Source organism: Pollachius pollachius (genome assembly GCF_949987615.1).
Source record: "Pollachius pollachius genome assembly, chromosome: 3".
NCBI lineage: Eukaryota > Metazoa > Chordata > Actinopteri > Gadiformes > Gadidae > Pollachius > Pollachius pollachius.
The window spans coordinates 45,283,480-45,306,880 of NC_136936.1; the positions used below are offsets into that span (position 1 = coordinate 45,283,480).

Below are 23,401 nucleotides of genomic sequence, written 5' to 3' on the forward strand. Positions count from 1 at the left end.
GGGGAACAGAAGGAGGAACCACACTAATAATAAGGAAATGGATGTAAACAATCACAACAAAAACTATAAAAGTTCTATGCTCTCTCACACCAAAACTACACAAACCTGTGTGTGTGTGTGAACATAAACTGTAAAAGTGCAATGCCGCCTCACACCCAAAACCTCTGCGTTTCATTCTCCCTCTAACTGTGTGTGGTGTGTGTTTTTTCCAGACCTGAAGAGGGAGGCCAGTATTTGCCACATGCTGAAGCACCCCCACATCGTGGAGCTCCTGGAGACGTACAGCTCGGACGGCATGCTGTACATGGTGTTCGAGTAGTGAGTCTCACCCCGCCGCGCACAGAGCAGCCACTTCACTGGCAATACACAAACCTCTGCACCAATTAATAATGCATGGGGAGGGGGGGGATCTGCTATAGGTGGGCGATGGACAGAAGAGAGCGTGGGGAAGCAGAGGGGAGGAGATGGACGGAGTGTGAGAGAGCCAGTCATCTTTGGTGTTATTGCATACTACGGAGTGGTGGGGGAAAGCTTGTTAGTGGTGGGTTGGGGGAGAGAGAGGGGCGCAAAGGGCGTGCAGCATTGCTTTGAGGAAGGAGAGAGAGAGCGGGGTTATTGTGTGTGTCTGATGCTATAGTTGAAGGGGGCAGAGATGAGATTAAGATTTCCCGGCCGGCTCCCCTTTTTCTCTCTGTATTCCACTAGAACTAATCCCTTCATCATTTAAATCCTTTATCGCCAGCCGGGCAAGACCTTGGGTCTTTTTCATAGCGCTGTCACACATAACAAAACATCTTGGAAGTAACCGCAATATGTAGCATTTTAATGAGGCATTTTCACAGTTTTGTGCATGGGAGTGGACACACAACATGGTAACGTGCATCCACTGTCACCACATCCCCAATTTGACCTCTTATTAGCTTACAGAAGGGGGGGGGGGGGGGAGAAAACCTCAAACAAGGGTTGGAACTGACTTAATTAGGCCCCATCTAAATCGTGCCATTGCTTTTACAAACAAATTGAGGCAATGCAGTTGCCTCAGTGTGTGTGTGTGTGTGTGTGTGTGTGTGTGTGTGAGCATGCGCCACCTATCCAGGCTAGTGAATTCAAAGGGATATAAAGCAGTGGGTGGAGTCTATTGGCTATAAGCCCCGTCCCCCAGGGGGTGGGTGGGGTGAGGAGGGGGGGGGCAGCACCCTGGAGCTCCAGCTGACCGAGGAGCTGTGGTGGTTAACGGGCTTCTCCTCACTTCAAAGTGCGCCGTCAGGCTCTGTTCTTCTTCCAGCGCTAACCACTCAACTTTATGGTTATCAAACACACTCTCTCCTCTCCCAGCGAGTGAATTAATACTGTATGGAGCTGCGCTATGTTTATATATTTATATATTTTTTTATACCTGAATTAACCCCCTATACGTCAGCAATGTTTTAGCATTCATGGGTGGCTGCCTAACGCATGCCCGCACACGCACACGCACACACACAGGTTGTAATCATTGCTACACCTTACCCGAGCTGACCGCTAAATTGTCCTTCATAGCCACTCCTGGATTGAGAAAGCTTTTGAGTTTTTTTTCTTTTTATGAGTGACCTTTTCATCCTTACTCTGATCAGGCTGCTCCTCTCCCTATGCCATTCCCTTTGCAATCAACATCTCTCTCATTCCCTGTCTGAATGTCTCTGTCTCTGTCTCTCTCTCAGTATGGACGGTGCAGACCTCTGCTTTGAGATCGTGAAACGGGCAGACGCCGGCTTTGTCTACAGTGAAGCTGTGGCCAGGTAAGATTCGATCCTTCACAATTGTAACCACTGTTACCTTGTGGTAGCAAGTTCACACCTCACCGGCTCTTTACGCTGACCATCTCTTTTACAGTGGCCTCCGCTTATTTATTTTTCTCTCCCTTCAGCCACTACATGAGGCAGATCCTCGAGGCTCTCCGCTATTGCCATGACAACAATGTCATCCATCGAGACGTCAAGGTACCATCAGAAATTGTAGTAAAATGCCACCCTTTGAGCTCAGGTGTTCATGGCTCGGGAGGAATCGCTGGAGATTTAGAATGTCCTGGGGCATCAGCTTAACTAGGTGTTAAGGCAGCCGGGAAGGAAGCAGCCAACTGCCACTCGCTGTGATGACTGTTAGCCGGATAGCGGTTGACCTCGCAGTTTCAGCCGTGCAAACTTCTGCTGTCAAGACTCCTGACAACACTGGTTCTTTTCCCCCTCTTCTTGTGTTGACTCTTCCTCAGCAATGCTGTTAATATTTGATGTCCTGTGCCGGCCAGCCGTTTTCGTGTTCTTCTTGCTAGTCCTTGTTTCTTTGTTTGTAGTACTCCTTTTATACACGAGTGCGGGTGTGTTTGGATTCACTAGCATACAGCTGGGATACGAGTCTCCTCTCAGCTGGGCGTTTGTGTGCTTACCGCAGGTGGTGGGGTATGCTGTTTACCCATCTAATTCTAATGGAAGTGCTCGTTCACGTTCACGCAAAGATGGTGGTAAAAAAGCTGGACAATCTCCCTGAATGCTCAACGAAGTAACACAGCACCCAATCATCCTCCTCCCCACAACATCCACCAATAGGCAACACCGCGTTCCCCCGGCAGCTTCGGCGGCGGCTTGTACATTTTAATGGCTTTTATATCGCATTCAAGTGGGGCTAAATCGCGACGGCCCTCTTTTTATACACGTGTTTTATTGCCTTTTCTCCCCGCTGCTCATATTGCATGTTATACGGCTGCAGTCTTCCGCCCAGGCATGTGGATACCACTCTGTGCTGAGCGCTAGGGGCCGGGGTATTAGTCATCTCCGACCTCCGCGTGTTGCCTCGTTGTCTGACGCAGTCACGATGCGCCGTCCTACACTGGGCTTCCTCTGGCCTCCAAGCAGCCCCGCACACGCACTCTATACTCTCCATACAAACACACACATGCCATACTCTCCATACGCTCCATACAGACACACACACACAAACAGTCTTCATACCAACACACACACACACACACACTATCTCACACACTCACACACACACACACACACACACACACACACACACACACACACACACACACACACACACACCAACACACATACACTCTCCATACCAACACACACACACACACTCTCCATACCAACACACACACACCAACACACATACACTCTCCATACCAACACACACACACACACACACACACACACACACACACTCCATACACACACACACACACACACACACACACACACACACACACACACACACACACACACACACACACTCCATACACACACACACACAGACACACACTCCATGCACACACACACACACTCCATACAAACACCCACACACTCCATACAAACACACACAAAGATGGAACTAGGTGGAACTAGTGTAGGTAGACGTAGAATGCATAACCAACCAAAATCACAAATGACTAAAACAGCCCAACCACCTTTGTTGCTTGTCTTCTGTGAGAAACAGTCTACTATAGTCGGCACCCAAAAGAGTGCAAGCAGTTTAATTTTGCTCGAATAGCTGTAGGGCCAAGGCCAACAGTTGTGGCACAATCGCCTTAATTGCAGCACAAGGTCCTGAACCCATGTGGCCACCAGAGGTCGCCAAAATGACCGTCACAATATTTGACGGAAAAGTTTTTAATGGTATTTGAAACTCTGTCTTAGAAATGAGGAACAAGTCTCTAGTGACTGGTGTATTCCCTGATGCAGTCAAACCGGCGTTTCTGAGTCCTTTGAAATCCAATCCAAACAGTGGGGCTCTGAGTAATAATAGACCGATATCCAATCTGCCCTTTATGAGTAATATAAGTTAAGTGAGTGAACTTTTCTGATTAGTCAGAAAAGTTGTTTTCAACCAATTTACCTACTTTCTATATGAAACGACATACTGGCATAGATTTTTATGGTTTAGACCCAATCATATAACCGAAACTGCTCTCTCACTAAAATAGTCAACCATCTAAGATGTCCGGTATCAATAAAGTGAATTTTAATCTGTATAATTTTAAAGAATATGGTCTCGGTTCATTGATTCCTCAGAATTTAAGTGCAGCATTTGACTCAGTTGATCACTATATTCTGATAGATCTTCTTGGTTCTGCTTATCATTACTGAAACAAAATTATTTATGGACTCCTTTCACAGATCATCAGTAGTCTGGTAAAGTCAATTCATGTTCCTTTAATTGTAACATTAGATTGGTTGTATTCATGTCTGTCGCAGCATCAGCCCGTTCAATGTACTGTATTTACTTGACTAGTTGTGTCAATATCGCTGCACTGCCATACTGAAATTGAACGTACCCATAATTAATTTTAGGAGCTACACCTGTGTTTTTGCTACTGCATATGTATCAGAATGATGCGATATATCTTTCAGTGTCGCACCAGGAAGCTGCCCTTGTCCACTGTTGAAGGTACTTCTACTTGTCCACAAAGCTCTAAACGACTTATGCTGGGCTAGACTGGGTAGCCCCACCCATTCTGCTGGCAATTTGGGTGTGCCCTGCACAAGGGTCTAGAGAAGGGCAATACATTTCTTTCTGCCTCTGATAAGTTTTTGCGGGAGCCAATCACAAAGCTGGCTTTTCCCCTTTGCGCACTATTGGCTGGTTTAGCACAATGACGACAGGGAAGCGACGGCAAGCAGCCAATCGCGTACAGAGTCAGTTGAACTAGGCCCGTTGGTCGCGCCTCTTGTGCTGAAGAAAATGACGGCAGCTTCCCCGGACCAACGTGCAATCTACGATTGAGCTTGGTCTTGCAGTAGCCAGACTAATGCTGGGCCTACATTGGGCTTCCTACTCTCTAACCCCATAGGTATTGGCTAGAGCCTTAAGGTTGGCGAAAGTGTGTCTTCTAAGCTGTCAAAACTGCAGTCAGAAAAACATTGGGGGTTGCAGCTTTCTCTCTTTTTTAGGCCAACAAACTCTCTTTTTAGAGTTTGTTGGCCTAAAAAGGCCAACAAAGGCCAACTTTTTTAGAGTCTGCTGCCTCATATCGCTACATTCCCCTTCATGTCAGCTTGTATTTTCAATGGAATCTTAGGGTCTGGTATTGTAGGTCTGTTGCCTTTCTTCAGATAAGTATAGGTGCCAGACACTGTGAGCCAGCACCATTTGTTGAGCTTAGCAGCCGAACAGTCCTATCGGCATATGCTTCTTCTGTATTTGTCGCTTCATGTGATAGAAAGGGAGAACTGAGACGTTGGGTATACAATCAGTATTCTGTGTTCTCGTTACACTCAGGCCACGTTTATACCTTGCAGGGTATTTAGAGAAGCGAATATTCCCCCCCCTCCGTTTTCAAAAATAGCATTGTGCACACAACATTGTTTTCAAAAAAGTTGTCATTTACATCAACCCGCATAAATACGATGGTCTATACTTTCAACATAAAGTGTACATATTTATAATTTGAAATTCGTTCCAGCCTTTATACCACAGATACTATAGGGTCTATAGCATATAACCGCGTTTTCTGATTACAGTTTAATGTAACAGTAAGCTGACAACATCGCTAATGAACACCGCAACTGCAAATTAGCCACACGGAGATAACCATGGCAACAACCGGTCAAACTTATTTTCTTTGTGCGATCATTCTGTGTGCGCATCCGGCGCGTTGATGAACAAATTATCCCCCTATATTGCGCAAGGTTCGTTCGTGCGGACAGACAGCGGGCGCTCACATGACGTTAAGCATTTTCTGGCGCATAAGGTGACGCTTGAGAACCGAAAACCCAGTTTCTCCCCCGTTATCAGAAATCTCCACTTTGGCCGGAGTTTTTAGAAATAATCGTTTTGCTGTGATAAAAACTGGGTTTTCGTGTAAATGAGAGGCCAAACCGCGTGGAAATATCTGCGTTTCCCCTTTGTGTAAACGGGGCCTCAGTCTACCACCTCCCTCACTCAAGTAATTGACCTACAACTGAAGTTTCAATTTGTCTAGGTTGCACCTGCACAAGCCAATTACTTGGAAAAATGGAATTAATGCATTTGCATGATTTTTATCACCTGGCAAATCTCTTATGTACGTGTCATGCGTAATGCTGCTGCTGGTGGTGCTGGTTTTATCTCATGTATTATCGGAAACTCTATGATTGTTGTTTTTTCAATTAAGGTTTTCTTTCATGCCGTCGAACCTTGCATCCTCCGAGCTGTCGACACCAACATCCAGAAAGGGAAAGTGTATTGACGTGACGCACACATGACCATGCGTCATGATGCCTGGCAGAATGAATGTGTGCTCATGATTGAGCGGGGCAGGTCCCTGTGATGCCTGTGACGTCTGGGACATTGGAGCGAGGTGGTGAGCTTCACCTCCATTGTGGCTGTTCAACTCTGGCTCGCTGCTCTTATCAGATGGGATTTATAAACCATTCTCTGCAGGGGACACGGCAAGGCCACGCGTGAGCTTTGGCTCGCGCGTGGCATTGCCGTTTCCCCCCTCCAACCCAAAAGACGCATACTCATACCCACACCCTTACTATCAGGAGAACAACACTGGCTGACACATATACTGGCTTTAAATATTCTCTCGCTCTCTTTCTCTTTATCTCTCCCCCTCATATATATATTTATATATATTTAACCTATCCAGGCAAGAACAGATTGTCATTTAGAATAACAGCCTGGCAAGGACAGATTTGGCCCTTTTGCATTCACATGTGCTGGCTTGGCGTGTCTCGGTTTGACCCGGTGCATCTGCCCAGCACGGCTACGATTTGCATCTACATTACAACAGGGCGACTCCCTTGAGGTGTGCCTTTACCTGATGCTTTTCTTTAGTCTATAACACCACAACTCATACACTTATGGAAAGCTATTTAGTATTGTATATTATAGCCTATTGTCAAATTTGATTTGTTTAACAGACATTTATGTTTGGTTTGTTTCAGACGGACTGAACATGCATAATTAAATCTGCGGTGATGAATTCAGTTAGATGTTCAACAGTTCTTATCCACCTTTTCTGCTCCCTGATCTCAATAGCTGATCGAGAGTAAAAGAAACACACTGAATATAAATATCAGCCATCAAATAGTAACGTGAATCTCATCCTACTAATATCACAGAGTTGCGCTTCTTTCTAAACCTTCATTACCCTTTTTAATGAGGCCTGTATAGTTATAGCACCGAATTAATAATAATGATCCACGCTGCGGAGAATTCTAGACATACTCGGCATGTACGAGATTTGTCTCAGCGATAATTGCAGAACTATTGCATTTTTATCGCTCTCACTTCTCACTTCAAAACAGCATGTGGCGCTGCCATCACCACCCCCCGCTCGGTGGGGGGGCGGGCGTGATGGGGCCCCATCTTTGACGGGTTTCCATTCCGGGTACGGCTCGGCCCATTTCAACCGATAATGGAAAACGCAAATCAGCGAGACACTGTCTGACCTGGAATAGCCAACAGTGCCAATAGAAAAAGGACCCTGTCATTGAGAATAACAGCCTGGCCAGCAGTCCAGAATCAGCAAGGACATCCCAAAAATAGATCTTTAATGTAAAATTTTAAAAATACATCAGACATTGTAAAAGCATCAACTGTATTGGAATTTATACATTGATACTTATTCTGATGCTGTTGCATACTGGCCCATAGTATTGCTGGAGGTGTGGTTCTAACAACCCGCATATGAGCACTCGACACTGTACTTCAGGGCTCAAGATTAACATTGTCTCCTGGTGGCGCTGGTGCTACAAAGCAATTTCATAGTGTACGAAGCAAACCATATTTTTATCAGTAAGTCTTAACCGGATCTTAACTGGGTCGTGTTTCCAACGAGAGCCCTCCCACCAGCGCTCCACACAACCTCTCTTAACTTCTGCCGCTGCTCAAAACCTTAAATACCACCCCGCCATGAAGTGAATCTGAAAGCCAGACTGACTTCCTCCACGCAGCACTTACTGGTAGCCCTGCGGTTTGGATTCCGAAGAACTTGCAATACAACGTACGCATTTTCACGGCATGATGACATAGCCCCACTCTTGAAGTTTGTGGGGGAACCATGATCTTTGTATGTCTAAAAAAAAAAGTAGAAAATATGGGTCAGACGAAATCTAGGAAAATATTACCTCACATACACATAAGCGGTTGCAAATGGGACCATATTGGTGGCAGTCATGAGCCACATGGCACACAGTTGTGAGTTTCGACAGTTAGAAGTCTTTGTATGACCGCAACAATTTTCTGAAGGACACCTAGTTATGTCTGTCCCTCATCGGAGTGAGCATCGGATGCGGGCACCGAGAAGAGAATCGTGTTGTCTGCGCTTGCATTCACAACAAGGTCCTCCGCTCGAGGGGTACAGGGCGACCTTTAGGTGTCTCCTTCGGAGCTGAAATGCCGACACCTCCAAGAGCGAATTCCAGATTCTCTCGATGCCACCGAAAACAGCGGCGCGATCGCCTTTCCTGACACTGAGGGCTCGGCTCCTTGTCTCACTGCCCTGTGTTGGGGGACAAGCTGTCGGAGTCTTCTTGCGGAGAACAGAGAACGGCAACACCAGAGACTGACTGAGTCATCTCCCTGCTTTACAGTTTGACTGACTGGTCCTTTTTTTACAATCTGTCATCGAAAGACACGCATGTGTCGGAATGTGTGATTGTGTTTGTGCGCTCACATCCCTACCACACACACACACACATTCTTAATTCACTCTGAACCATAGTTGCTGTGATGTGAGTCCAAGGCTCATGTTTCTAAAAGTGCTACATCTACCTGTCAAAGCACTCTAACATAACATGCTGCTCTACATTATTATAATTATTATTACATACAAGATTGGGTTAAAATTCGGTGAGCTTTTGCCCTTAAGGGTTTCGCACTCTGATAAATCTTCACAAACACACAATGCACACACACAAAGCACCACAAACACTTGCAGACACTTAAACACGTTTAGAATAAATGTTATGTATTCAGTAAGGTATGTTTTGATAAAAACCTGATGTTTATCATCCACAGACTATTATGAAGGTGACTTTTAGCACCTTCAGCAAACGGCAGAAAATGTGTCTGTTTTGTGAATCCATTCCTTGTGTGCGTGTGCGTGCGTGTGTGTATGTGTGTGCTCTATCCTTTTTGTCACGGCTAACTGTACCAAATGTCACATTCTCCATATGAATAGCATGATTTATAGAGAGCCTTCGAAGGGTCTTATTTCCCTGGATGGGTCTTATTTCCCCTGGATACTTGAATGTCAGCTGTTTCTACAATGTAAGAAGATGCCATATGACCTTACGACCCTTGCGGGGTTGCACAGAGTAACCTCTGCCCCTCTTTTCTGTAGTTTGTACTTCCTCAAAGTCTGAAACGTCAGAACTTCCTTCACCACTTCCTTCAGCTGCGCTTCAGCTGCGCAGGATACAAATGACCGTCCACCCACGTGGCCCAGCCAGTTCACCACTTCCTTCAGCGCAGCCACGTGGGTGGACGGTCATTTGTATCCTGCTCGGCAGCCAGGAAGGACAAGTGACTCATTGAATCATCTTGAAGGAATAGTAGTCAATCGATAGACGATAGATGAAAATTCACGATTACAATGGATTTCATGGAACACACTGAATGTAGAGTATAACCCGCGTATCAGTTCTCCCTTTCTATCACATATAGCTGAAAACAGGTTAAGAATATTCAGCTGGAGGAGGATGTGTGCTGTACTTCCTTTCTCTTCCCTTCCATGCTAGCACTACGATGACAAGCCTCATCATGTTATGTAGGGTCCCACATTGAGCCGCTTCTTCACGTGTATCTCACTACACATCAAAAGGCCCACACACACACACACACACACACACACGGCAATTAGTCCCCATCATCCCACTTGGACAACAGTGGACGCTGGAGCCAAGGGGGGCTCTCTCTGATGGAGGCTGTCACAAAGGCACCAAATAACAGAGGCGTGTATGCACTAATGAAGAGACACACACACACACACACACACACACACACACACACACACACACACACACACACACACACACACACACACACACACACACACACACACACACACACACACACACACACACACACACACTTGTTTCCATATGACTGAGTGTTTTAGAAGCATAGCCGTTCGACAAACTGTTGCTACTAACTGCTATTTGAGCTCTCTGATGTTGCAGACGATTTGCACATGTAATGAGGCTGAACAGTGGGGAAAAAATAAAAGATTTGGCCATCTAGCAGCAGTGTATTCATAAAATAATCAAGAAAATGACATCTAATTCAGATACAAATTCCATTAGTTGTTTGACAGATATATGTGAACTGGGTGTTTTGAACTATGCTAAATTGGTTGTGTGTTCAGAACACGTTTATATATGATCATGTATACACCTTATAAATTGATTTTGAGTCAAAACAATAAGCTTTCTGCAGTGTGTATTGAATTTAGAAGAAAATGCTATATTTTTTAAAACATATTTTCTATTATTTGGTCAATTTTGGTCACATGCATTGCATCAGTTTCTCAAAGTGACAAAACAATTGCCAGACAATGTAGTCAAGGTAGTGCTGAACAAAAATAATACCAGGCATTGATACGAGTCATGTATTTCAATACAGATTATAAAGGTAACATGATATGGTGGCTCTGAAGCTTCTGGACTGATTAAACTTCCCCCATAGTTACAAAAAAACAATGATTTTCTTGGATCGCACAGTCCGAGCCAAACTTAAATACAGTATACAGGTAGACACAGGCTCACTATGTACACAAGCCTGTAATGTAACCCTACAGATAACAGGCCTTCATTCATGTAAAATGTAACATAGAACAGTTACAATCGACTGTTACAAAAATGCATTACGTTTGCACAAAAATGTCCATGGACTAGTGGGAAGAACCTCAAGCTTATGAAGCACTCACAGGCTTACAGTATGTTGTCTGCGGATGGGGTGTCTGTACCCAGCTCGGCCAACCCAGGCAGCTGAGCAGCTCCCCCGTCCTGGGGGGTGGAGGTTCGAGTCCTTAGCCCCAGGAGAATAAGGGTTTGTTTCCGGAAAGTCTTGTCCAACAGGTAATAGATCACAGGATCCAAGGATCCCCGCATGATGGCCAAAAGTAGGAGGAGATTCTTGATCTGCAAGATAAATAAAAAGATGAATAAGGGTGAAAACCATAGTGCATCGGTACATGTAATACGAAGATTGAATTGCTAAAAGGACACGTGATGTGTTTGTTTACCTCAATAAGGCTGGAGAATGGATGGCAGTGCTGGGTCCTTTGACCAGCGCTGTGGGAAGGAAGACCTTGACCAATGACCAGGGAGATGAAAATGGCCTTGTAGACATTGTACGGTAGCAAGCAAAAGATTAGCACCATCTGGGAGAAACAAACTCAGTTATTTATGGTTGGCGCCGGAGAAAAGTTCTGATCTGTTCCTTTCTTGAGAAATATTGATAAATATTTTAATAATATATATATCGTAATAATGTCCTCAATGATGATAGATTCACATTATTTCTATCTGCAACGTCATTGATTTACAAGCACCTTGATGACCACGACGTTGCGGAACACCCTTCGAAGCAGGCCCTGGGTGGAGGCCTTTTGGATGTTGTGTCGCGCACGTCTGACGTGATCCAACAGCAGCACGTAGCACAGCAGCACCAGCAGGAAACACGCAAAGAACAGCGTGATAGTGAACACTTGGCCGACTTTAGACAGAACCCCACCCAGCTCTGTGGCTGGGCTGAAACACAGCGCAACTTCCTCTTCCTCCTTCTCGCCTGACACACAGCTGTGGTTCGCCATTCCTCCCCGACCGGGCTCCGGGCTGCGACCACTCCTGGTCTCCATCAGGGAGTAATACAGGGTCACAAAAGTGGTGGCCCCGACCACCAGCACCCACGCACCTATGCACACCCTCCGGGCAAAGGAGGCCCTCCTCAGACGGCCCAAGAAGGCAGGGCACCGGCGCTGGGCAAAGTGGGCGGGCGTGCACTGGGTGATGGCGGCCAGCCGGCTGAGGGCCACCCAGGTGAGGAGGGCCACGCTGAGCTGGATGTTGATGTGGAGCATGGGCGTGGCGCCGTGCAGCACCAGCTGACACAGGAGGCTGGCGGCGGGCCGGGTGGACGCCTGGACGTAGTATACGACCATAAAGGGCGCAGTCAGGGAGACCAGCAGGTTGGACACGCTCAGGTGGCTCAGGTACACCTGGGTGGGGGCCCTGTCGGAGATGCGCCGCAGAAACACCCACAGGGCCACTACGTTGCCGGGCAACCCGGTGAGGAAGAGGATGCTGTAGAGGCAGGGCAGGGCGATGAGGGTGGCGGAGCTGGGGCAGAGGCCGAGCGGCGGCGGTGAGGCTGATGGGGATATGTGATATGGGGGGCGCGTGTTCTCCATCGCTCTGTGTGAAAACCCGAAGCACTGGGTTATTTGACCTCATTGAATGCAGTGGAACACTCTCAGAAGAGTAGCACTTTGTGAAAATTGACGATCCATCACCAGAGCTTCCTGAATGGGTTTACCAACACTGCATACATACGGAAGAAGATTTGTAGATGTATCGATAAGGTACCACTATTGACTCTAAGGATAATACATGAGCACAATAAAGGAAATACACACCAAAACGTCATACTTTAAACAAAGGAAGATCGGAGATGTACTTACCCGACCGGTGGTCGTCCACCTTAGCAGCTCTCCTTTGACACCCTTCTGTTCTGTTTCCGTACTATCGGGACTACCAACACAGGAGGTTATTTAGACAGTCTGGGAGGTACCACCTCCCTCTGGTTAATGAGGTTTCCTGATCTCATTCTGGTACGGTCATCGCATTTCTCCCCATGACCACGAACATGTCACCAAAACAGTCACCAAACTGTTGACTGTTCTGTATTTTAGCTGTCATTTCTGCAAACTCTGATCTTGATGATCCCATGGTTTGTAATAAGTTAAGTGAAATTAGCTATTGACAAAAAATATAATAACCAAAGTATTGAGTATTGCATGTCGTAGTGGCCACAGTATCAGAGTAGTATTTGGTTTAGAAATTAAAAATTTCTGCCTGTATCAGGCTCTTTCAGTATTTTCAACTCCATTCCAGTGGGGGGTGCTCCGCAATAACATATCCTCCTCCACGTTTGTCTGTGTGCCTAGGGGTGGTGCTGTAGCCAGCTGGCTGGACGGTAAAAAGCCACAAGAGACCAGCACTCAAATTTGCTCTGCCTCTCTCTTTGTGCTGTAGACAGAATCATTCTAAAAAAAGATTGATCCCTTGGGTCATTTTCAAATAAAAACTCAATATATAGGAAACATTAAAGTGTTTCTTTCTTCATACATTTTCCAATAAATAAGACATTCATAATCATTTTTAATAAATGTTTAATAGTAATGATTTGACAAAATATAACGGTAAGAAAATATTTAAGAGGATGAGGATGAAGAATGACTTTTTGGCCGTCCAGGCGTAGCGGGCCGCGTTGGGCAGGACAGGCTTCTCCTTGGGCGTCCTGTGCAGCTTGAAGGCGATCGACACTAGGCGATTGACAGTACGTGAAGATTGCTGTTGACTGTTCTGCTTTTTATGTCATTTCTGCAAACTCTGATCTTGATGATCACATGGTTTTTAACAAGTTAAGTGAAATTAGCTATTGGGAAATAAATAACCAAAGACGTCAGTATTGCATGTTGTAGTGGCCACAGTGTATCAGGGTAGTATTTGGTTTTGAATTTTTTTCTGCCTGTATCTGGCTCTTTTAGAGAGACCAAGAGACCAGTACTCAAATTTGCTCTACCTCTCTCTCTGTGCTGTAGACAGAATCATTCTAGAAATCGATTGATCCCTTGGGTCAAAATCTAAATATATAGGGAACATTAACGTGTTTCTTTCTTCATACATTTCCAAATAAATAATGCATTAATAAATTCCCAATAATTAATACATTCATAAAAGTTTTTTTTGTTTAATAAAAATGATCTGACACAGAATTTAACAGCAAGAAGATATTTAACAGATTAAACCGTTTCCATAGCAACGTTCTCCTGTTGAGAAATGACAGAAAGTAGAATGCCTTAGTACAGCGGTTTTCAATAGGTGAGGCGCGCCTCCCCTGGGGGGCGCCAAAGAGCCACAGGGGAGGCGTGACACGCAAAGAAAAAATACACATCTGTATGCAGCTCTATTGATATCGGTAATTGTGTGTGTGTGTGTGTATTAGTTTTAAAATGCATCGTTTCCTTGTCCGAAGTCAGCATTAAGGGAGGAGACAGGAAATATCTCCTCCCCAAAAACGTAGGAAATATGATCCTAAATGCGTTTCTGGTTGTCTGTGGAGAGCGAGTTCCCCCAGATCTCCACTAAGGCTATGAAAGTCCTATTCCCCTTTACCTCCATCTACTTGTGTGGGTTTTCCGCACTGACCCTTATTAAAAACAAATACAGAACGAGGCTGCAGGTAGAGGACGAATTGCGTTTATTTCTCCCTGCAGTGCAGCCCCGCATCAAACTAGCCTCGTGAGACTATCCTGATCTCGCGAGCTCCATTGTATTTACTCGCAGATCAGTCTGGTAACCTGCGATGGAGCCGATCGCTAAATGACCGGCCCATCAGCGTTGGTTTTGAGGTGGGTTAGGTGTGATGCAACGAGAAGCGACTGTTCAGTCTAAACAACATGGCGGCTTCCGTTGATCTGATGTTAAATTTGGCCTGTCTATCACCAACATAGGTGGTGGTTTTAGACAGATGGTTTATCCAAACAGCTAACCAGTATTTTCACCCCTTCCCAAAAGTTTTCCAACGGAAGGTTCCCAGATGGATTTGCTGAGCCAATGCGAATTAATCCATCTGGCGGAGTCAGGTTAGCATCAAACACCTCAACATCAAAAGCGAGGCCTCATTGTTCCCACTGATATGGACGATTCAATTGAAAGTCAAAGTTGCTATGTCTTGAATGCATGAATTGGTTGGGTCATAGGGTTGATGCCGCACATGACGTGTATTTGGCGCATTTTGTTTGTTGTTTAAATCGGAGGTTCGTAAAATCTGTCGCTGAAATCGTTAAAAAAAATTGATGAAAATATGTGAATCTGTTCGATCTGATAACATGCTGTTGTCGTTCATTGATCAGAGAGCTGTCCATTGTGCAGATTTTTTTTAGAGACGATGTGCATCTCCTTCAAATGTGTGCTTAAGGCCCAGACTCACACACTCACACACTTTGGGTCTATGCTAACTTAAAGGGATACTTCACCCATTCAGAACCGGCATTCTATCACTATAAAATCGCTATTGTAAGATAAAAAAAAGTTTTTTTCCCCTCGCTCTAACCCAGTCTACCCTTGGCCCAGCTTTCCTGATCTAATTTTCTTCCGAGATGACGTCAAATGACGCGTTTGACGTCATCTCGGGAGAAATTTGCTTGCCTGCTAGAAGGGCCGAGGACTACAAACCACTGGTTCCGCAAATTTGTGAGCCCACCAATAAGGAATGAGGGGGGGCGGGAGCTCGCGTACGTGATGTAAACACAATGTCCACCTTGTTTCTTCATCCCAAAAACAAATTTGCAATGTGAAACAGCCGAAGTGGATTTTGAAAATCGATTGTTGTATTTGGACATTCAGGGCTATTAGTACGAGCCAGAATACAGCCAGGAAGAATTGACACAAACAGAGGAGGAGGAGGCTGCTGCGGCTGAACAAGCCTTGCCTGTTGCCGAGGACGAGGAGCCGGAGCGAGCCGGTTTGCTCTGTTCGCCTATAGACACTAACTAAAACTTCAAATTCATGTTGGTTGTTGTGATTTGTTTACTAACCCAAGTGCTGTTATACTGAAGTAGGCCTACTGTATAAGGTAAACACTTATTTCAACTGGGGAGAAAAGGTTGAGTACAAATACTTGATATGCTGAGCTACTGTAATTAGCAAATGTTTTTGATGCATTTGAAAAAACGAGGGCAGAAGTCTAAACTAGTCAACGTATCACGGGGATATGTTTACACCAAGTTTGCTCGCGCTACCACTCATGCTAGGACCATGAGTCCTTCCTCCTCCAAACGGAAGCGGGCGGTGCAGCGAGCGCAATGCACTGTGGTAGTTTGAGGATTTCTTACTTTTGAGCCAGGGAGACACTTTCTGCCTTTTCTCAGGCTAGGATGAACCGATTTCAATTTTTTTTGCACATTTATAATACATAGAAATATTTACTTCATATAACCTTCATATCTCCACCTGTGAAGTATCCCTTTAAGTTAAGAGGCTATCTTTTAAATCTTTGCAGTGACTGAATTGTGATGATAGACTGATTGTTGTGCATAAGATGAGTGTGTGCGACTGTGCACGTGCATGTCCTTTTTCTGGCTTCGACATACTGCATGGTTATGAAGGCCTTGTGGGTGGTTGTGGTTTTAGTGAAGCAGCCTAGCCTTGTAGTTGTAGAAGTTCAAAGTGATGGTTTACGTGCGTGCGAGAGCGATAAAGAGAGAGCGCGCATCTGCTGTGGTGATGTTTGGCCTGTTGTGTAAAATTTTGTCAGCATCCGTCGTTGGACGAATGTGCTTTGTGTATGTGTACAATGATGTATCTGTCTGATCGTATTTGCTGTAGATGGGTGGGATTGTTAAATAATGTCACACGATCGGTCATACTGCAGGCTCTCATTTGCAAGTGAACTGATTACATGCCAGTCTTTGATAGGCTATCCCTGGCATTTATTCAGTTGTTGATTGCTCTTCTAAGTGCGCCATATTGGTAACAATTATTGTCGTTTTTGCATTGTAATTCACAACTTTGCCTCTCCTTGTTATAAAACAACGTGCATCCAAACAACTTTAGCCTATGCAGCCTCCTATGTCAGTACTGACATAGGAGGCTCCATTGGCTGCATCGGCTGTCCTTACTCTAAGGGGAGGCTCACATTCACCCAATTTGAAAACCCTTCCCTTAGTAGAACAATCCGAATTGTGTTCAACAAAGCTCTGGAATACGTTTCAATTCTCGCTGGCATTCCCCTTCACCAAATTATTATATAATGTCTGCCGTATTGTTCCCGAATGACGCCCACCAGCCTGGTTGACGGTTGTCTTGGGATGGTCCTGCCTGATGTTGCCCAGCAACCGCATCACCTGCTTCCTCATGGACGACGACAGCAGGAAGTACATAATGGGATCCAGGCAGCTGTTGAGCGCAGAGAAGAGCAGGGCCACCTCATTGGCCTGGTCGACCACGCCCTTCCAGTAGCAGGACGTGTCGGTCATCTGACTGACGATGTAGAAGACGCGAACTATGTGGTAGGGCACGAAGCACACGGTGAAGAGGACGAGGATGAAGAAGGACTTTTTGGCCGTCCGGGCGTAGCGGGCCGCGTTGGGCAAGTCGGGCTTCTCCTTGGACGTCCTCAGCAGCTTGAAGGCGATCTTGACGTAGCACACCACCATGCAGCCGTAGATGATCCAGACGACGACCATCAGCATGAGGTTGAGGTAGCCCCTCCACTTGGCGTTCTGGAGCTCCTTATACTGGAAGCATCTGGAAGTACTACAGAGCAACAACCACCGTGACGCACAAATGAGCGAGTATCTCATGCTGAGAGGGGTGACCAGTCACCCAAGAAGAACGCTACATCACAAAGATTAGCACTGACCTTTTTAGCTCCTTGGGAGTCTTCTCGGAGAGCAGGATCGGCAGCAGGGAGCCCATCACCGAGGCCAACGCCAGGGCCCAGATTAGGGTGCAGGCGGCAGTTCTCCAGCCGCACCTCATCGCCAGACCGCGGGGCCGCTGCAGTGGCACGGCATCTCGGCAGATCTTCACGTAGCGGTCGACGCTGATCAGCCCCAGCAGCACGATGCTGATGTACATGTTCATGTAGAAGAAATGGCCCACCAGCTGACACATGGTGGCGCCCAGCTCCCAGCGCTCCCCGCGTACCCCGTGGTACCACACCCTGAAGGCCAGGCAGGGCACCAACAGCAGGTCCGACAGCGCCACGTTGAACAGGAGCACGCGCACGGAGCCCTTCTCGGAGCGGTCACGCAGGAACACCCACAGGGCCAGCAGGTTCCCGGCCAGGCCGAGCACGACGAAGAGGACGTAGAAGAGGGTCAGGGGGATCCGCAGGGAGCTGGTGTCCAAGGAACAGGGGCCGGGCTCGGGGGCCGGACCCACTGGCACCTGGCTGTCTGGGCCACTGGAGTTTAGGAAAGGAAAAGCCATCATGGCTGTTGTGGTGAGGATCTTTGACGTCATGAGGTCGTCCTTGTTGAGTTCTTCACCTCTGGTTGATGAAGGAATGGGCAAAAAAAGTAAATAAAATGGGACAAGCAATTAGGCAAAACTAACAACCAGTCAGAGACTAGTGTTAAAAATGAACCACAACACATTTGGCAATTTGTCACTATCAAGTTGTTGTTGTTGACGATGGACTATTAAAGTCTGCCGGGAGATACATTTCCCTGGAAGGTGTCTAGTCACAGTCGCAGGTGGTGGTGGTGGGGTTGGCTAGAGATCCTGCCCTGCAGGACACAATCTACTGCTATGGGGGACGATTGGAGCGTGAAGGGGAAGGGGATCGAGGAGGGCGGCAAAAAGCCACAGAACGGCAGATATGAGCATGCCTGAGAGGTGTATATGTACACTGTTTTGGTCCTGGTTAAACACCAAAAGGTTCCTGATTGGTTGAGAGATGAAGGGGCGGGCTGATGGGGTTATCTGATCAGGGGGGCGTGAGTACTCCATCACTATGTGTGAGAATGAAGCACTGGGGTGCGTTAAGAATCGGCAAACGTTCGCAGCAAAGCGCGTTGACTTTAAACAATAAAATTTGCGATTTTTAGACAGCGTTCTAAAAGTTTGTTTGAAATTGTAAACAAACTCCATGATAATTGACGAGTTTACAGAAGAAGGTCTAGAAGTTGTTGAACTCGTAGAAAGTATACTGCAGACAAGGAATTCAGACGATTCAAGAATAGAGTGCTACGTCACCGAAGTTGTGCCCACTTACTGCGATGTCACGTTCAGATCACATTTTAGGATGCACAAGACATCAGTTGAAGTTAGGGTGTAAATAGGCTATATGAAACTATTTTTCTATTGATTTATGTGTAGGAAAGGAATTAATGTTTTCAATTTAGACATGGGAATTGTTTAAATGTTTCACAGTTCTTGCTATAGTTTAGGGTCAATCTCCATCTGGGAGCACCTATCTTGCAGTCCGTGATCCATGTCTGCTTGCGGAGAACTACCTCTTCTGATAGTTTGCCTATGTTCGCGAACGTTGGAAGACATCGGCACGCTTAACAGAACATGTTTCAAAACGTTTGCGAGCGTTCGCCTACGTTTGCGACTTTGAACGCACCTCAAGTGTAGCCTATGGGAGACTGGCACGCAATCAGTGCACTTGCAAATGAAATTCTGCAGTACGACCGATTGTGTAACATTATTTAACCATCCATCTACACCAAATACGATCAGACAGATACGTCATTGAACACATACATAAACCACATTCGTCCAACCACAGCGGGTGCTGACAACTTTCAACACAAGCCAAACATCACCACGGCAGGTGCGCTCTGTCTCTCTTGCAGTTTCTCTCTCGCTCTCGCACGCACATAAACAATCACTCTACCACAACCAGCCACAAGGCCTCCATAACCGTGCAATATTCCGAAGCCGGAAAGGACGTGCACAGTCGCACACACTCATCTTATGCACAACAATCAGTTCTATCATCACTATTCAGTCACTCCAAAGATTAAAAAGATAGCCTCTTACCTTAAGTTACAATAGACCCAAAGTGTGTGAGTGATACACTCTGGTTTAGCTTTCGCTTGCTAGCCGTTTTTAGTATGACTTGTCAACATTAAGTCTTTCTTCTGTTTGGCGAACATGGCTAATTTGCATACACTCACAGGGCTCAGCTTGGCAAAAAATAACATGTTTGCGAATAAATGTTTTGATTTCTGAATACTGGACATGGTGAGCTTAAAACCAATTCAACATTTCAAAATTTGACATTTTTTTGACAAAGTTTGAGACCCGCCTCAAATTTGGCTTTTGAGGCTTTCAAGGGGTCTCATGGGTAAATCGGTGGGGTCGAGCCCCCCCCCGGACCCCCCCGTATTTCGCTTCACTGAATGCGGTAGTACATTTTTGCAACTGGGCAAGCCTGGCTATTGCCAGACCAAGATCAATTGTAGATTTCACGTTGGTCTTGGGAGGCTGCTGTCATTTTCTTCAGCACAAGAGGTGTGATCAACAGGTCTAGTTCAACTGACTCTGTACGCAATTGGCTGCTTGCCGTCGCTTCCCTGTCGTCCCCGTGTTAAACCAGCCAATAGCGCGCCGGGGGGGGGAAGCCAGCTTGGTGATTGGCTCCCGCAAAAACGTATCGGAAGCAGAAAGAAATGTATTGCTCTTGTCCAGACCCTTCTGCAGGGCGAATACAAATGGTCGGCAGAACGGGCTGGGGGTACCCAGTCTAAAACTGGGCGGCCCTGAGCCCCGCATTGCTCTCCGAAGAGTAGCACTTTGTGAAAACTGACGATTCATCACCAATGTTTACTGAGCACCGCGTGCAAGCATCAGAGAATACAGAAGTATACTGTATCGGTAAGGTGCCACTATTGCCTCTACGGACAATACATGAGCACACTCAGGGAGATACACACCAAAACGTCATACTTTAAACAAAAGAAGATCGGAGACGTACTTACCCGACCGATGGTCATCGACCTCAGCAGCTCTCCTTTGAGAACTCTTCCGTTGTGTTCTCGGACTATGACACTATGAACACGGGAGGTTGCTTTACACAGAAGGGGAGGTACCACGTCCCTCTGGTTAATGAGGTTTCCTTAACTCATTCTGCTAGTCATTTCCAATGCGCATTTCTCCCCCATGACCACAAATATGTTAACAACTTCCTATCAGATGGTTGAATTTTGTGAAATGTTTCTATTGACTGTTCTGTTTTTTTATCTGTCATCTCTGCAAAGTCTGATCTCAATGATCACATTGTTTTTAATAAGATAAGTGAAATTAGGTATGGCAAATACAGTGGGGCAAAAAAGTATTTAGTCAGCCACCAATTGTGCAAGTTCTCCCACTTAAAAAGACGAGAGAGGCCTGTAATTTTCATCATAGGTAAACCTCAGCTATGAGAGACAAAATGAAAAAAAAAATCCAGAAAATCACATTGTCTGATTTTTTTAAGAATTTATTTGCAAATTATGGTGGAAAATAAGTATTTGGTCACCTACAAACCAGCAAGATTTCTGGCTGTCACAGACCTGTAACTTCTTCTTTAAGAGGCTCCTCTGTCCTCCACTTGTTACCTGTATAAATGGCACCTGTTTGAACTCCTTATCAGTATAAAAGACACCTGTCCACAACCTCAAACAGTCACACTCCAAACTCCACTATGGCCAAGACCAAAGAGCTGTCAAAGGACACCAGAAGCACAATTGTAGACCTGCACCAGGCTGGGAAGTCTGAATCTGCAATAGGTAAGCAGCTTGGTGTGAAGAAATCAACTGCGGGAGCAATTATTAGGAAATGGAATACATACAAGACCACTGATAATCTCCCTCGATCTGGGGCTCCATGCAAGATCTCACCCTGTGGGGTCAAAACGATCACAAGAACGGTGAACAAAAATCCCAGAACCACACGGGGGGACCTAGTGAATGACCTCCAGAGAGCTGGGACCAAAGTAACAAAGGCTACCATCGCTAACACACTACGCCGCCAGGGACTCAAATCCTGCAGTGCCAGACGTGTCCCCATGCTAAAGCCAGTGCATGTCCAGGCCCGTTTGAAGTTTGCTAGAGAGCATTTGGATGATCCAGAACAGGATTGGGAGAATGTCATATGGTCAGATGAAACCAAAATAGAACTTTTTGGTAAAAACTCAACTTGTTGTGTTTGGAGGAGAAAGAATGCTGAGTTGCATCCAAAGAACACCATACCTACAGTGAAGCATGGGGGTGGAAACATCATGCTTTGGGGCTGTTTTTCTGCCAAGGGACCAGGACGTCTGATCCGTGTGACGGAAAGAATGAATGGGGCCATGTATCGTGAGATTTTGAGTGAAAACCTCCTTCCATCAGCAAGGGCACTGAAGATGAAACGTGGCTGGGTCTTTCAGCATGACAATGACCCCAAACACACCGCCCGGGCAACGAAGGAGTGGCTTCGTAAGAAGCATTTCAAGGTCCTGGAGTGGCCTAGCCAGTCTCCAGATCTCAACCCCATAGAAAATCTTTGGAGGGAGTTGAAAGTCTGTGTTGCCCACCGAAGGCCCAAAAACATCACTGCTCTAGAGGAGATCTGCATGGAGGAATGGGCCAAAATGCCAGCAGCAGTGTGTGAAAACCTTGTAAAGACTTACAGAAAACGTTTGACCTCTGTCATTGCCAACAAAGGGCATGTAACAAAGTATTGAGATGACATTTTGTTATTGACCAAATACTTATTTTCCACCATAATTTGCAAATAAATTCTTTAAAAATCAGACAATGTGATTTTCTAGATTTTTTTTTTTCATTTTGTCTCACATAGCTGAGGTATACCTATGATGAAAATTACAGGCCTCTCTCATCTTTTTAAGTGGGAGAACTTGCACAATTGCTGGCTGACTAAATACTTTTTTGCCCCACTGTATATAACCAAAGATGTCAGTATTGCATGTTGTAGTGGCCACAGTGTATCAGAGTAGTATTTGGTTTAGAAAATATTTTTTTCTGCCTGTATCAGGCTCTTTTATTATTTTCACCTCCATTCCAGTGGGGGGCGCTCCCACTGGAATGGAGACAAACAGACAAACTCCACGTTTGTCTGTGTGCGTAGGGGTGGCGCTGTCGCTGAAGCCAGCTGGCTTGGTAGTAAAATGCCACAAGAGACCAGCACTCAAATTTGCTCTGCCTCTCTTTGTGCTGTAGAAAGAATCATTCTAAAAAACAATTGATCCCTTGGGTCATTTTCAAATAAAATCTCAACATAAAGGAAATATTAACGTGTTTTTTTCTTCATACAGTTCCCAAAAAATAATGCATTCATAATTGTTTTTAATAAATGTTTAATCAAAATGATTTGACACAAAATATAACGGCAAGAAAATATTTAACAGTTGAAACTGTGTCCATAGCGACGTTCTCCTGTTCAGAAATAATAGAAAGTAGAATGCCTTAGTAGAACAATCCGAATTGTGTTCAACAAAGCTGAAGAATTGCTAATGTCATTAACAAAGTTTTTTTTTTTTTTCTTTAAAATCAAACTACTTCATGTTTGAGAATAAGTATTATTTACAAACTCAAGGAACAAGCATGGGATCCCCTTTTGCACCAAATTATGCTAATTTGTTCATGGGATTGTGGGAAGATAGACACATTTTTAATAACAATCCATTTGCTGATAACATTCTGTTT

General features: G+C 45.5%; 2 protein-coding genes and 1 pseudogene across 3 annotated transcripts in view; 1 reads left to right on the forward strand and 2 right to left on the reverse strand.

Moving 5' to 3' along the window:
* caska (calcium/calmodulin-dependent serine protein kinase a) overlaps positions 1–23,401 on the forward strand; it is a 75,959-nt gene that overhangs the window by 7,470 nt on the left and 45,088 nt on the right. The window contains exons 2-4 of the mRNA XM_079732605.1: positions 213–318; positions 1,701–1,778; positions 1,907–1,979. Of these exons, the coding sequence (XP_079588731.1) occupies positions 242–318; positions 1,701–1,778; positions 1,907–1,979 (228 nt within the window). The 5' untranslated portion in view covers positions 213–241. The remainder of the gene's footprint in view (positions 1–212; positions 319–1,700; positions 1,779–1,906; positions 1,980–23,401) is intronic.
* On the reverse strand, positions 10,629–12,721 carry gpr82 (G protein-coupled receptor 82). The gene is made up of 4 exons (XM_079731773.1): positions 12,653–12,721; positions 11,525–12,386; positions 11,216–11,353; positions 10,629–11,111 (listed from the first exon to the last, which is right to left on the reverse strand). The coding sequence occupies exons 2-4, from the start codon at positions 12,380–12,382 to the stop codon at positions 10,902–10,904; spliced, it is 1,206 nt and encodes a 401-aa protein (XP_079587899.1). The 5' UTR covers positions 12,383–12,386; positions 12,653–12,721; the 3' UTR covers positions 10,629–10,901.
* LOC307073111 (putative G-protein coupled receptor 34) lies at positions 17,001–18,194 on the reverse strand (annotated as a pseudogene). Its single transcript has 2 exons — positions 17,620–18,194; positions 17,001–17,504 (listed from the first exon to the last, which is right to left on the reverse strand). The product of its transcript is annotated as a putative G-protein coupled receptor 34 (transcript).